This window comes from Capra hircus, chromosome 16 (genome assembly GCF_001704415.2).
Source record: "Capra hircus breed San Clemente chromosome 16, ASM170441v1, whole genome shotgun sequence".
NCBI classification, from domain to species: Eukaryota; Metazoa; Chordata; class Mammalia; order Artiodactyla; family Bovidae; genus Capra; species Capra hircus.
Window position 1 is genome coordinate 74389544 of NC_030823.1, and position 12818 is coordinate 74402361.

Consider the following 12818-nt stretch of genomic DNA (forward strand, 5'->3'; position numbering starts at 1 on the left):
ATCATGATGGTGTGATCACTCCCCTAGAGCCAGACATCTTGGAGTGTGAAGTCAAGTGGGCTTTAGGAAGCATCACTACAAACAAAGCTTGTGGAGGTGATGGAATTCCAGTTGAGCTATTTCAAATCCTGAAAGATGTTGCTGTTAAGTGCGGCACTCAATATACCAACAAATTTGGGAAACTCAGCAGTGGCCACAGGACTGGAAAAGGTCAGTTGTCATTCCCAAAGAAGGGAAATGCCAAAGAATGTTCAAATTAATGCACAATTGCACTCATTTCATAGGCTAGCAAAGTAATGCTCATTATTCTCCAAACGAGCCTTCAACAGTACATGAACCGAGAACTTCCAGATGTTCAAGCTGGATTTAGAAAAGGCAAATGAAACAGTGATCAAATTGCCAAGATCCACTGGATCATTGAAAAAGGACAAGAGTTCCAGAAAAACATCTCCTTCTGCTTTGTGGTCTACACCAAAGCCTTTGACTGTGTGGATCACAACAAACTGTGAAAAATTCTTAAAGAGATGGGAATACCAGACCACCTTACCTGCCTCCTGATAAACCTGTATGCAGGTCAAAGAGGAACAGTTAGAACTGGACATGGAACAACAGACTGGTTCCAAATAGGAAAAGGAGTACGTCAAGGCTGTATACTATCACCGTGCTCATGTAACTTATATGCAGAGTACATCATGAGAAATCCTGAGCTGAATGAAGCACAAGCTGGAATCAAGATCGCTGGGAGAACTATCAATAACCTCAGATATCCAGATGACACCACCCTTAAGGCAGAAAGTAAAGAGGAACCCAAAAGCCTCTTTGATGAAGGTGAAAGAGAAGAATGAAAAAAATGGCTTAAAACTCAACAGTTATAAAATGAACATCATGCCATCCGGTCCCATCACTTCATGGCAAATAGATGGGGAAGCAGTGGAAACAGCGATGGGGTTTATCTTCTTGGGCTCCAAAATCATTGCAGATGGTGACTGCAGCCGTGAAATTAAAAGATGCTCCTCCTTGGAAGAAAAGCTATGACACACCTAGACCACGTATTAAAAAGCAGAGACATTGCTTTGCCAACAAAGGTCCATCTAGTCAAAGGCATGGTTTTTCCAGTAGTCATATATGGATGTGAGAGTTGGACCATAAAGAAGGCTGAGCACCAAAGAATTATGCTTTCGAACTGTATGATGTTGGAATAAACTCTTGAGAGTCCTTTGGACAGCAAAGAGATCAAACCAGTCATCCTGAAGAACTCAATCTTGAATATTCATTAAAAGGACTGATGCTGAAGCTGAAGCTCAATACTTTGGCCATCTGATGCAAAGCGTCAGCTCATTGGAAACAACCCTGATGCTCAGAAAGATTTCAATCGGCAGGCTGAATAGGGGATGGACAACAGAGGACAAGATGACCGAATAGCGTCACCGACTCAACGGACATGAGTTTCAGCAAGCTCCAGAAGATGGTGAAGGACGGGGAAGCCTAGCGTGCTGCAGTCCATGGGGTCTCATAGAGTTGGACAAAACTGAGTGACTACAATAGAGTCGCTTTTCCAGAATGTCATACGGAATCACATCCTCTGAGTTTGACTTACTTAGGACAATGCATTTGAGATTCATTCCTGTTGTCTGAATTAAAAGCTCACCATCCTTTGCTTCAGAGTATTATAACTATCTGTATGTACCAATGATGTTCCTCTGTTTACCAGTTCAAGGACATAAGAGTTGTTTCCAGTATAGGATGATTATGACTAAGGATATTATGAATATTCTCATGCAGATTTTAAGTGTACATGTTTTCATTTGACCCTGGGTAGCTGAATTGTACCTTAAGTGTATGTTTAATTGTATGAGAAGTTGCTCAATTGTGTTCCAAATGCATACACCACTTGCATTCTCATCAGCAGTGTTATCAGAGTCCCAAATATAACATATTCTCACCAAAACACGGAATTGTTAATTTTTTCTTTTTAATTTCATGCATTCTAATAAGTTCTTAGTGGTTTCTCATCATGGTTTTAAACGACATTTCTGTTATTACTAATGATATTGAGCAACGTTTCATGTACTTTTTTTAACATCCACATTCTTCTTCGGTGGGAAAAATTCTATCCAAATGTTACCCCTTTTTTGGTAAACTGGGCCGCTTTCTTCTTGTTGTGCCTTTAGAGTTCTTTATACGTCATAGCTAGAAGTCCATTCAGAAATGTTCCTGACAAATATTTTCTCCCAATCTATGACAAGTTTTTTCTTTCTTCAGTGTGTTTGAGAGAAGTTCTCAGTTTTTAAGAAATCCAGTCTTTTTTTTTTCTTTAAAGAATAATGCTTTTAAGGTTTTTGACGAAATCTCTGCTAACTCACAAATATTTTCTGTTTTCTCATAAGTCTCACAGTTTGGGTTTTACATTTGAATCTGTGGTCCAACACCTCTTCCAGCCATAATAGGATGAAACTACAAATCAACCACCAGAAGAAAAATGGCCCAAAACACGTGGAGATCAAAAGGAACACGTCACTAAACGATCAGTAGTTGACTGAAGAAATTAAAGAGCAAATAAAAGATATCCTAAGACTAATGAAAATAGAGACAGTCCATTCCAAATATATGTAACACAGGAAAAACAGTTCTAAGACAGAAGTTTGTAGCCATACAGGCCTACCTTAAGAACAAGAATAATCTCAAGTAAACAATCTAAATTTATGCCTATATACAAAAAATAGAACAACCCTCTCTGCAAGTGTGTGGAAGGTTAAAATAATAAAGAAAAGAGTGGAAATAAATGAAATTGAGACTGAAAATCAATGAAAATAAGAGCTGGCTCATTGAAAAGATAAAATTGACAAACATATAGCCATACTCATCAAGAAACGAAAGTATCCAAATAAATAAAAAATGAAAGAGAGGTTACTATCAATACCACAGAAATACAAAGGATCATAAGAGAATACTATGAATAATTATATATCCAAAATTGGAAAACCTGGAATAAGTGGATAAATTTCTAAAAAAGATATTATCTGCCAATGCTGAGTCAAGAAGAAATAGAAAATGCTGCTGCTGCTGCTGCTGCTGCTACTGCTAAGTCACTTCAGTCATGTCTGACTCTGTGCGACCCCATCGACGGCAGCCCGCCAGGCTCCCCCATCCCTGGGATTCTCCAGGCAAGAACACTGGAATGGGTTCCCATTTCCTTCTCCAATGCATGAAAGTGAAATGTGAAAGTGAAGTCCCTCAGTCGTGTCTGACTCTGTGCAACCCCATGGACTGCAGCCTACCAAGCTCCTCCATCCATGGGATTTTCCAGGCAAGAGTACTGGAGTGGGGTGCCATTGCCTTCTCCAAATAGAAAATGGGGATAGAGCAATTACTAGTAATGAAATTGAATTAGTAAATAATTTCCAGCAAACAAAATCTAGGACTCCATGGGTTCGTAGATGAATTCTATTACACATTTAAAGAATAGTTAAATTTTGCTTCAAAAGATACTGTATAGGAATAAACAAAATGAGCCATAGACTGAGGAAAACAGAACTACCATATGATCCAGCAATTTACTTCTGGGTATTAACCCAAAGAAGACAAAACACTAATTTGAAAAGATTTGGGCAGCCCTTTTTTTATTACAGCATTTTTTTTTTTTTGCAATACCTAAGAACCTAAGATATGAAAGCAACCTACATGTCCTGATAGAATAATGAATAAAGAAGGTATGGTACATATAAAATGGAATATCACCTAGTCATAAAAAGAATGAAATCTTGCCACTTGAAACAGCATTGATGGACATAGTGGGAATTATGCAACGTGAAACAAGTCAGTCAGAGAAACACTGTGTGATTTCAGTTATACGTGGGATCTACAAAATAAAAAAACTAAACTAATAAAATGAAAAGGAAACAGATTCATGAATACAGAGAACTAGTGACTGGCAGAGAGGAGGTGGCTGGAAAGATGAGGAAAATAAGTGGATTAAAATGCAAAACCTTCTAGTTATACAATAACTTAAGTCATGAGGTTATGATACACAGACTAGACAATACAGTCGACAATTCTGTACTTACTTTAAATGGTGACAGATGGGAACTAGACATCATGGTGATCATCTCGTTATGCATGTAAACGTGGAATCATTATGCTGTACACCTGGCTTTTGCATCAGGGCAATGCTGTCCTTGAAATGACTGTGAAAGATTCTCTCCTCTTGTATTTTTTTAAGGCTTTGTGTTTGTGTGTGTGTGTGCACGTTGAGTCATTTCAGTCGTGTCCAACTCTTTGCGACCCTATGGACTGTAGCCACTCAGGCTCCTCTGTCCATAGGCTCCTCCAGGCAAGAATACTAGAGTGAGTTGCCATGCCCTCCTCAAGGGGATCTTCCCAACCCAGGGATGGAGCCCACGGCCCCTGACACTTGTGCATTGCAGGCAGATTCTTTACTGCTGAGCCACTGGGAAGGCCCAGTGGCTTTGTGTAGAACTGCCGTAATTTACTGCTTAAATGTTTGGTAGAGTTCACCAGCAAAGATGCATGGTTTGCAGTACTCTTTGTGAGAAGGTTTAAGTTGTCAGATTTATAGGCATACAGTGGTTTGTTTTTTTTCTTTATTATTCTTTAAACATCTATAGGATATTTTATGATGTTCTCTTTTTCAATCTTAATATCAGTGATTTTATCTTTGTTTTCCTGTCAGACTGTCTACGGATTTATCTGTTTTCTCCATATTCTCCAAAAACCAGGCTCATTTCTTTGATTATCTCTGTTTTGTTTCTCTTTTCAATTTCATGACTCTCCCGTTTTATTATTTCCTTTTGTTTTCTTGTTTTAGGTTTAATTTGCTCTTCTTTTTAAATTTCTAATGGTAGAAGCATAGATGACTGATTTGACTTTTCTGTTTTTCCAACATAAGTATTTCACATTATAAACATCCTCGGAGCAGAACTTTTACGAAACTTTTCCTGTATCCCACAAATTTTTGTATATTAATAAGCTGTTCACTTTTAATCAATTAAAAACAGTTTCTGTTTCCCTTGTGACTACTTCTTTGACTCATGGGTTACTGAAAAGTGTCTTGCACACTTTTCAAGTATTTGGTTTGATTTCTACAATCATCCCATTGTGATCAGGTTGATGTACTGGTACTAGTTTCAATATTTTGGAAATAAAAATGTTAAAAATATTACCTAAAAATGATATTACAGAATGTCCCATTGTACACTGGGAGAAGACAAATATTTCGCTATCATTCAGCGGATTCTTCGTCAAGAGTCACATTCCCTCCAGTGTCTCCCCACTTTTAGTTAACATGAAGCTGTTAAAATAAGCTTTGTCCAGAGTTTAACAATCTTATCAGTGAGAAGGTTAGTCTTTTAATGTTCCTGTAGCCCGTACTCTCAGAGGTCTTATATTACAAGATAAAACTTTCTTCTTTCTTAAGCCAGGGTGTGTTGAGTTTTCTGATGCTTGCAAACAAACAACAACAACAACAAAAAATCCAAAGTTCTAGCTCGTGCATATCCACAGTAGCGCATGATGTGTGAGCTGACATGCCAAGAACATGCTGAGTGACTGGTGGAGGACTCTACAATTAGAACTTTTTGAGTTTGATTTGAGCAATATTAAATTAAATTAGAGGTCAATTTAGCAGGAGGAGCAATTACACGGGAATCTTTTGTTTTCTTGTAGATAAAAATATTTTTGAAGTGTTTCCACAGTATTTAGATTCAGGAGGAAATACATGGAAATATGATTACCTTTACACTCTGGTGGGTCACTGCTCCATCTGTTATGATCCACACAAATAAGGGTAGTTTCTCCAATAAGAGAATATTCATCTGGCCCATTTGAAGGGTTACACCTATACATCACTACTTCACTGTACTGATATACTTCCTTATACTGGGTGAATCTTCCATTCGTTATATTTCCAGGTGGTGTACACAGAATTACTTAAAAAGGGAGGAAAAAGGACACGAAGTAAAAGCAAAATATTAAGACAGCATTAGCAAAGTCCTATGGATTGCCTTCATATAATTCATTAACATATGATTAATATACTCCAGTTGTGAATTCGATATACGTTTAAAAGAAAGCCTCTATGTGAATATGTATTATCCCAAAATCAAGCCATTAATGTAGAAAAAACTTATTTTCTGAAATATGAAATACATATTTATCTGCAAGGCCATGCTAAGTTTTGCTCTTATCATCATGAAAGATGCTGACAATTTAATGCTAAAATATACTTGTGATTAAAAAGGTAACTCAGTGCTAGCTGAAAAATACTTTATGATTTATAAATATCTCCATTCACAAATTGGTTGTTCACATTAATATTGAGTATCACTGTCATTTTTCACTTTCATCCCAATGATGTATGGTTAAATTTTTCATATACAGCTGTCTGATTTTCCAGTAGACTAGATCCAAATGTGTTCCTTTAAATCAGATATTGAAGTAACTTGCAAAAATATGAAACAATGATACAATTCCCACTCTATTTGTTCTGGAAAATTTTGACTTTTCATAAAAATATGTTGCATATATTTATATGTATTGCAGCTAACACTTCTTAAAAATGAGTTAATAATTATTTTGAAAACTTTTCATTTTTAATTGCAATATAATAAATATCAAGAGACATAACCCATATGAAGAGAAGTTCTTTGGTGTCTATGTTAATTTAAAAGCATAAAAAGGTCATAAAGTTTGAGAACTGCTGCTCTGTATTCTAAACAGAAGACATACTTACTTTCACAAATTGGGAGATTATCACTCCAGTTCATATTATCTCCAGAAATTTCACAATATATAATTTTTGCTCCAATCAGATAAAAACTAAATGAGAGAAAAAAGTTAGCATGTCCTTTAAGCTATTACAAGATGTATATAATAATCAAAAATGTTTTATATGATGGTTTCTCTGTACTATAGTAATTTGAGTGAGAAATTTTCTGAATATAATGGATGTCCTAAATCTGCAACTCAATCAAACAGAGAGTTTCTGCATGTGGACCCACTTTGGCCTACAGTAAAATGTGTAAATTACTGTCACGCTGGTCAGTGTAGCTCCTCTGCTCCCTCTGGCAAGTGTGTTACACGCTGACTTCTACTGTTTGCTGACACCATTTTGCTCAGTAAGGACTGAGCAGAGAGATCAGGGCCCTAGAACTTGCCTGCCTGGATTCAAGTTCCAGCTCCATGACTTCCTTGAGCTTGGGAAATCCCTTGCTGCTGCTGCTGCTAAGTCGCGTCAGTCATGTCTTACTCTGTGTGACCCCATGGACAGCAGCCCACCAGGCCCCTCGGTCCACGGGATTCTCTAGACAAGAACACTGGAGTGGGTTGCCATTTCCTTCTCCGGGAAATCCCTTAATGCTTCCTTAACGCTTCCCCTACATAACTCATGGGATTGTTCTGAGGATTGGATGGGTTAGTCTCTGGCACATAGTGAGTACTAGGTAAATTTTAACTTTTATTAATATTTTTTTAGATCAGAATACACACCCACCTTATTTTACTGCTCTTAACATTTTGAGATTTTAACAAACTGAAGGTGTATGGCAACCCTGCATCGAACAAGTTCATTTGTGCCATTTTCCTAACAAGGTTTGCTCACATTCATTTCTCTTGTCACATTTTGATAAATATCACTTATTCCAAGCTTGTTGCTATTATAATATTTGTTGTGGTCATCTGTGATCAACGCTATTTAATGTTACTGCTATGACTCACTGAAGGTTCAGATTATAACCATTCCCCTCTCCAGGGGATCTTCCCAACCCAGGGACTGAACCTGGGTCTCCCACATTGCAGGCAGATTCTTTACCATCTGAGTCACTAGGGAAGCCCTAACAATTTTTGGCAATATGCCATTTAAAAATTAAGGGATCTACATTTTTTAGACATAATTCCATTACAGACTTAGTAGACTATGGTACAGTGTTCACTTCAGTTCAGTCGCTCAGTCGTGTCCAACTCTTTGCGACCCCATGAATCGCAGCACGCCAGGCCTCCCTGTCCATCACCAACTCCCGGAGCTCACTCAGACTCATGTCCATCGAGTCAGTGATGCCATCCAGCCATCTCATCCTCTGTCGTCCCCTTCTCTTCCTGCCCCCAATCCCTCCCAGCATCAGAGTCTTTTCCAATGAGTCAACTCTTCGCATGAGGTGGCCAAAGTACTGGAGTTTCAGCTTTAGCATCATTTCTTTCAAAGAAATCCCAGGGCTGATCTCCTTCAGAATGGACTGGTTGGATCTCCTTGCAGTCCAAGAGACTCTCAAGAGTCTTCTCCAACATCACAGTTCAAAAGCATCAATTCTTCGGCGCTCAGCCTTCTTCACAGTCCAACTCTCACATCCATACATGACCACAGGAAAAACCATAGCCTTGACTAGATGGACCTTTGTTGGCAAAGTAATGTCTCTGCTTTTGAATATGCTATCTAGGTTGGTCATAACTTTCCTTCCAAGGAGTAAGCGTCTTTTAATTTCATGGCTGCAATCACCATCCACAGTGATTTGGGAGCCCAACAAGATAAAGTCTGACGCTGTTTCCACTGTTTCCCCATCTATTTCCCATGAAGTGATGGGACCAGATGCCATGATCTTCGTTTTCTGAACATTGAGCTTTAAGTGTAAACATATATAAGAAATTCATTTGACTTGCTCTATTGCAGTGGTCTGGAAATGAACCTGTAATATCTCTGAGGTATGTCTTCACCTTCCTAGGAGTAGCACAGGAATACCCCTACTTGGTGAAAGCTTCTCTGATGATTTAAATTCACAATATACTCTCCTCCTTCTGGAAGTTCACTGTAATGATTGTGAGTGATTCTATGTATTTGATACTTCTTCTCACTATTATTCTTTGATGCCTCTCTGTATATGCTGTATTTCTCAAGAAGGATACAACCTCTTTAGGAAGAATCTATGTATCAAACTTTTGGCATTCCTCAAAGTACCTAGCAGGGTCTCTCTCTATAAATACTCACTGAATGTTCCATTATTTCTAGTTGATTAAGTTAAATATACCCTATCTGCTTCCAGCCGACTCTTCTACAAGACTCATTCATTGATTCTAGATTATAATGTTTCTTTTGGGTATGATGGCAATTTAAGAGGCATCGGGAATCTGTCTCCCCACCTTGATAACAGTTGCATGGGTAGAATCTGCCTGATGTCAATATTTTGGAACTCTGACTTCTGTTGATGGTTTACAATGTCCATGTGAAGACTTAGGTAAATTGGCTTATTTTGGTCCATTTCAACTCTTACCTTAGCACAGTGGTAGCTACCCATCCTCACCCATAGCAGTGTGGCAGGGTTCTCTGCATGTGTTCCCAGAACAGCTTACAAGTTGCCTGTGGGAGCCAAGCTGTTCAAAAAGGACCCTGTCCTCCAAATATGAGGATCTGTGTTCTTATCACTAATAGCTGCTTCTGATCACAGATAATTAGATAAAGAAACAGGCAGCCATTTTCGACACACCTCCCCCTACTCTTGTAATCCCCTTCTGCCCTGGCTGAAGTAACTTTCAAGGGGCTTAAATATCAAGTGCCCTTTGTTCCCCACTTCATTTTTAATTTTTCCCCTTATAGGGGCCAGACATTAAATACTAGGGCATTCAAAAGCAGCTGCGCACGCAGGAAAATAGGACAGTGGTGATGTATGCCCAGGGGATGGCTCAGGAAAGACCTGAACATTTTCCAGTTTGTACATCAGGCTGATATTCAGCACAGAGCCATTAATCAACTATTAAAATAAATAGTCCGCCTTGCATTTGGTGCTTTGCCTGTGGGGTGGCATCATTGAGAACTTCCTTCTGCAAGTTGCCCCAAAATACACTCTTACAAATGGTCTCCCATTTAGGGATGCCCATATTTAGGTATGCTCACCTAAATCTCCACGCTGCCAACTGCCATAAGAACAAATGTGGCTGTGCCAACAAACTGCCTCCAGAAGGAAGTCAAATAATGCCTCTCCACTGGCGCCTGCTTTGACTTCACAGAGGCCTCCTGCCTACCCCCATGGGTAGGCCCTCAGTAATATTTGAAAAACGAAAACAAAATGACTGGCTTAAGGATGTTTAAAGAACTAAAGGAAGAAATCATGAAGTCAAGAGAATATGTGTGAAACATGGAAATCTCAAACGGGAGGCAGAAGAACTGGAAAGAAACCTCAAGGAACTTCTGGAGTTGAAAAGCACAATAACGGATGTTAAAAATCCATGGGAGGCACATTTGACCAAAAAGAAGAAAGGATCAGAGAACTTGAATACAGGAGAATGGAAATTAGTGTCTCTGAGGAACAGAAAGAGAAGAGACTAAAGAAAAATGAACAGAGCCTAAAAAAATCTTTGGAACTGTGGAACACCAACAGATTTAACCAACATATACAATGTAGGACTCTCAGAAAGAGACAATGTAGAGAAGATAGCAGAGAGAGAACATTTGAAAAAATAATGGCAGAAAACTATCCGAATTTGATTAAAGATGTGAATATAAACATGGCAAAATCTCAATGCACCCTAAGATGAACTCAAACGCATAATGCTCATGCTTTCAAAAGACAAAGACAAAGAGAGAACATTGAAAGTTGCAAGAAAGAGAGAGGATAATCACATAGAGAGGATTCTAAACAAGATCATGAAATTTCTCATTAGGAACTCAGAACCCCAAGACAGTGAGTACATATACGCAAAGTGCTAAAAGAAAAAACAAAAAACAACTGTCAAACAAAAATCCCCTACCCAGGAAAAAAACTGTTCTTCGAAAGTTATGGAGAAATTAGGGCCTTTCCAGGAATTAAAACAGACAAAGACTGTGACCACTAGGCTACTGTTGACCCACACCTCCACTGGAGACTCCTGGACATGCACAGACTTCTGGGGAAATGAGGTGTGCATGGTGCTGGCCGTGTTTTGTAACAGAGAATCTGGATGTGTCTCAGAGAATTTCTGACCTTTTAAGAATATTTTGGGTTATAGCTGTTGAACATGACAACCGATGTAATGAATACTCATTCTCATGCTCTTCAGTTCAGTTCAGTCGCTCAGTCGTGTCCAACTCTTTGCGACCCCATGAACCGCAGCACACCAGGCCTCCCTGTCCGTCATCAGCTCCTGGAGTTCACCCAAAGCCATGTCCATTGAGTCAGTGATGCCATCCAACCATCTTATCCTCTGTCATCCCCTTCTCCTCCTGCCCCCAATCCCTCCCAGCATCAGAGTCTTTTCTAATGAGTTAACTCTTTGCATGAGGTGGCCAAAGTACTGGAGTTTCAGCTTCAACATCAGTCCTTCCAGTGAACACCCAGGACTGATCTCCTTTAGGATGGACTGTTTGGATCTCCTTGCAGTCCAAGGGACTCTCAAGAGTCTTCTCCAACACCACAGTTCAAAAGTATCAATTCTTCAGCGCTCAGACTTCTTCACAGTCCAACTCTCACATCCATACATGACCACTGGAAACACCATAGCCTTGACTAGACGGATCTTTGTTGGCAAAGTAATGTCTCTTCACCTTGCTTATATTTTCCTTTGTTGTGCAGAAGCTTTTAATTTTAATTAGATCCCATTTGTTTATTTTTGCTTTTATTTCCAGAATTCTGGGAGGTGGATCATAGAGGATCCTGCTGTGATTTATGTCTGAGAGTGTTTTGCCTATGTTCTCCTCTAGGAGTTTTATAGTTTCTGATCTTACATTTAGATCTTTAATCCATTTTGAGTTTATTTTTGTGCACGGTGTTAGAAAGTGATCTAGTTTCATTCTTTTACAAGTGGTTGATCTGAATGGGAGAAAATAATAGCAAATGAAGCAACTGACAAACAACTAATCTCAAAAATATACAAGCAACTTATGCAGCTCAATTCCAGAAAAATAAACGACCCAATCAAAAAATGGGCCAAAGAACTAAATAGACATTTCTCCAAAGAAGACATACAGATGGCTAACAAACACATGAAAAGATGCTCAACATCACTCATTATTAGAGAAATGCAAATCAAAACCACAATGAGGTATCACTTCACACCAGTCAGAATGGCTGCGATCCAAAAATCTGCAAGCAATAAATGCTGGAGAGGGTGTGGAGAAAAGGGGACCCTCCTACACTGTTGGTGGGAATGCAAACTAGTACAGCCACTATGGAGAACAGTGTGGAGATTCCTTAAAAAATTGCAAATAGAACTACCTTATGACCCAGCAATCCCACTGTTGGGCATACACACCGAGGAAACCAGAATTGAAAGAGACACATGTACCCCAATGTTCATCGCAGCACTGTTTATAATAGCCAGGACATGTAAACAACCTAGATGTCCATCAGCAGATGAATGGATAAGAAAGCTGTGGTACATATACACAATGGAGTATTACTCAGCCGTTAAAAAGAATTCATTTGAATCAGTTCTGATGAGATGGATGAAACTGGAGCCAATTATACAGAGTGAAGTAAGCCAGAAAGAAAAACACCAATACAGTATACTAACACATATATATGGAATTTAGGAAGATGGCAATGATGACCCTGTATGCAAGACAGGAAAAAAGACACAGCTGTGTATAACGGACTTTTGGACTCAGAGGGAGAGGGAGAAGGTGGGATGATTTGGGAGAATGGGAATTCTAACATGTATACTGTCATGTAAGAATTGAATCGCCAGTCCATGTCTGACATAGGGTGCAGCATGCTTGGGGCTGGTGCATGGGGATGACCCAGAGAGATGTTGTGGGGAGGGAGGTGGGAGGAGGGGTTCATGTTTGGGAACGCATGTAAGAATTAAAGATTTTAAAATTAAAAAAAAAAAGTAATGTCTCT

General features: G+C 39.0%; 1 protein-coding gene across 1 annotated transcript in view; it reads right to left on the reverse strand.

The window, feature by feature from the left end:
- The window catches only part of LOC102169786 (membrane cofactor protein-like), a 47876-nt gene that overhangs the window by 14783 nt on the left and 20275 nt on the right, over window positions 1–12818 (reverse strand). Inside the window, exons 4-5 of the mRNA XM_018059968.1 lie at window positions 6749–6834; window positions 5751–5945 (exon numbers count right to left, since the gene is read on the reverse strand). Coding sequence (XP_017915457.1) covers window positions 5751–5945; window positions 6749–6834 — 281 coding nt within the window. The remainder of the gene's footprint in view (window positions 1–5750; window positions 5946–6748; window positions 6835–12818) is intronic.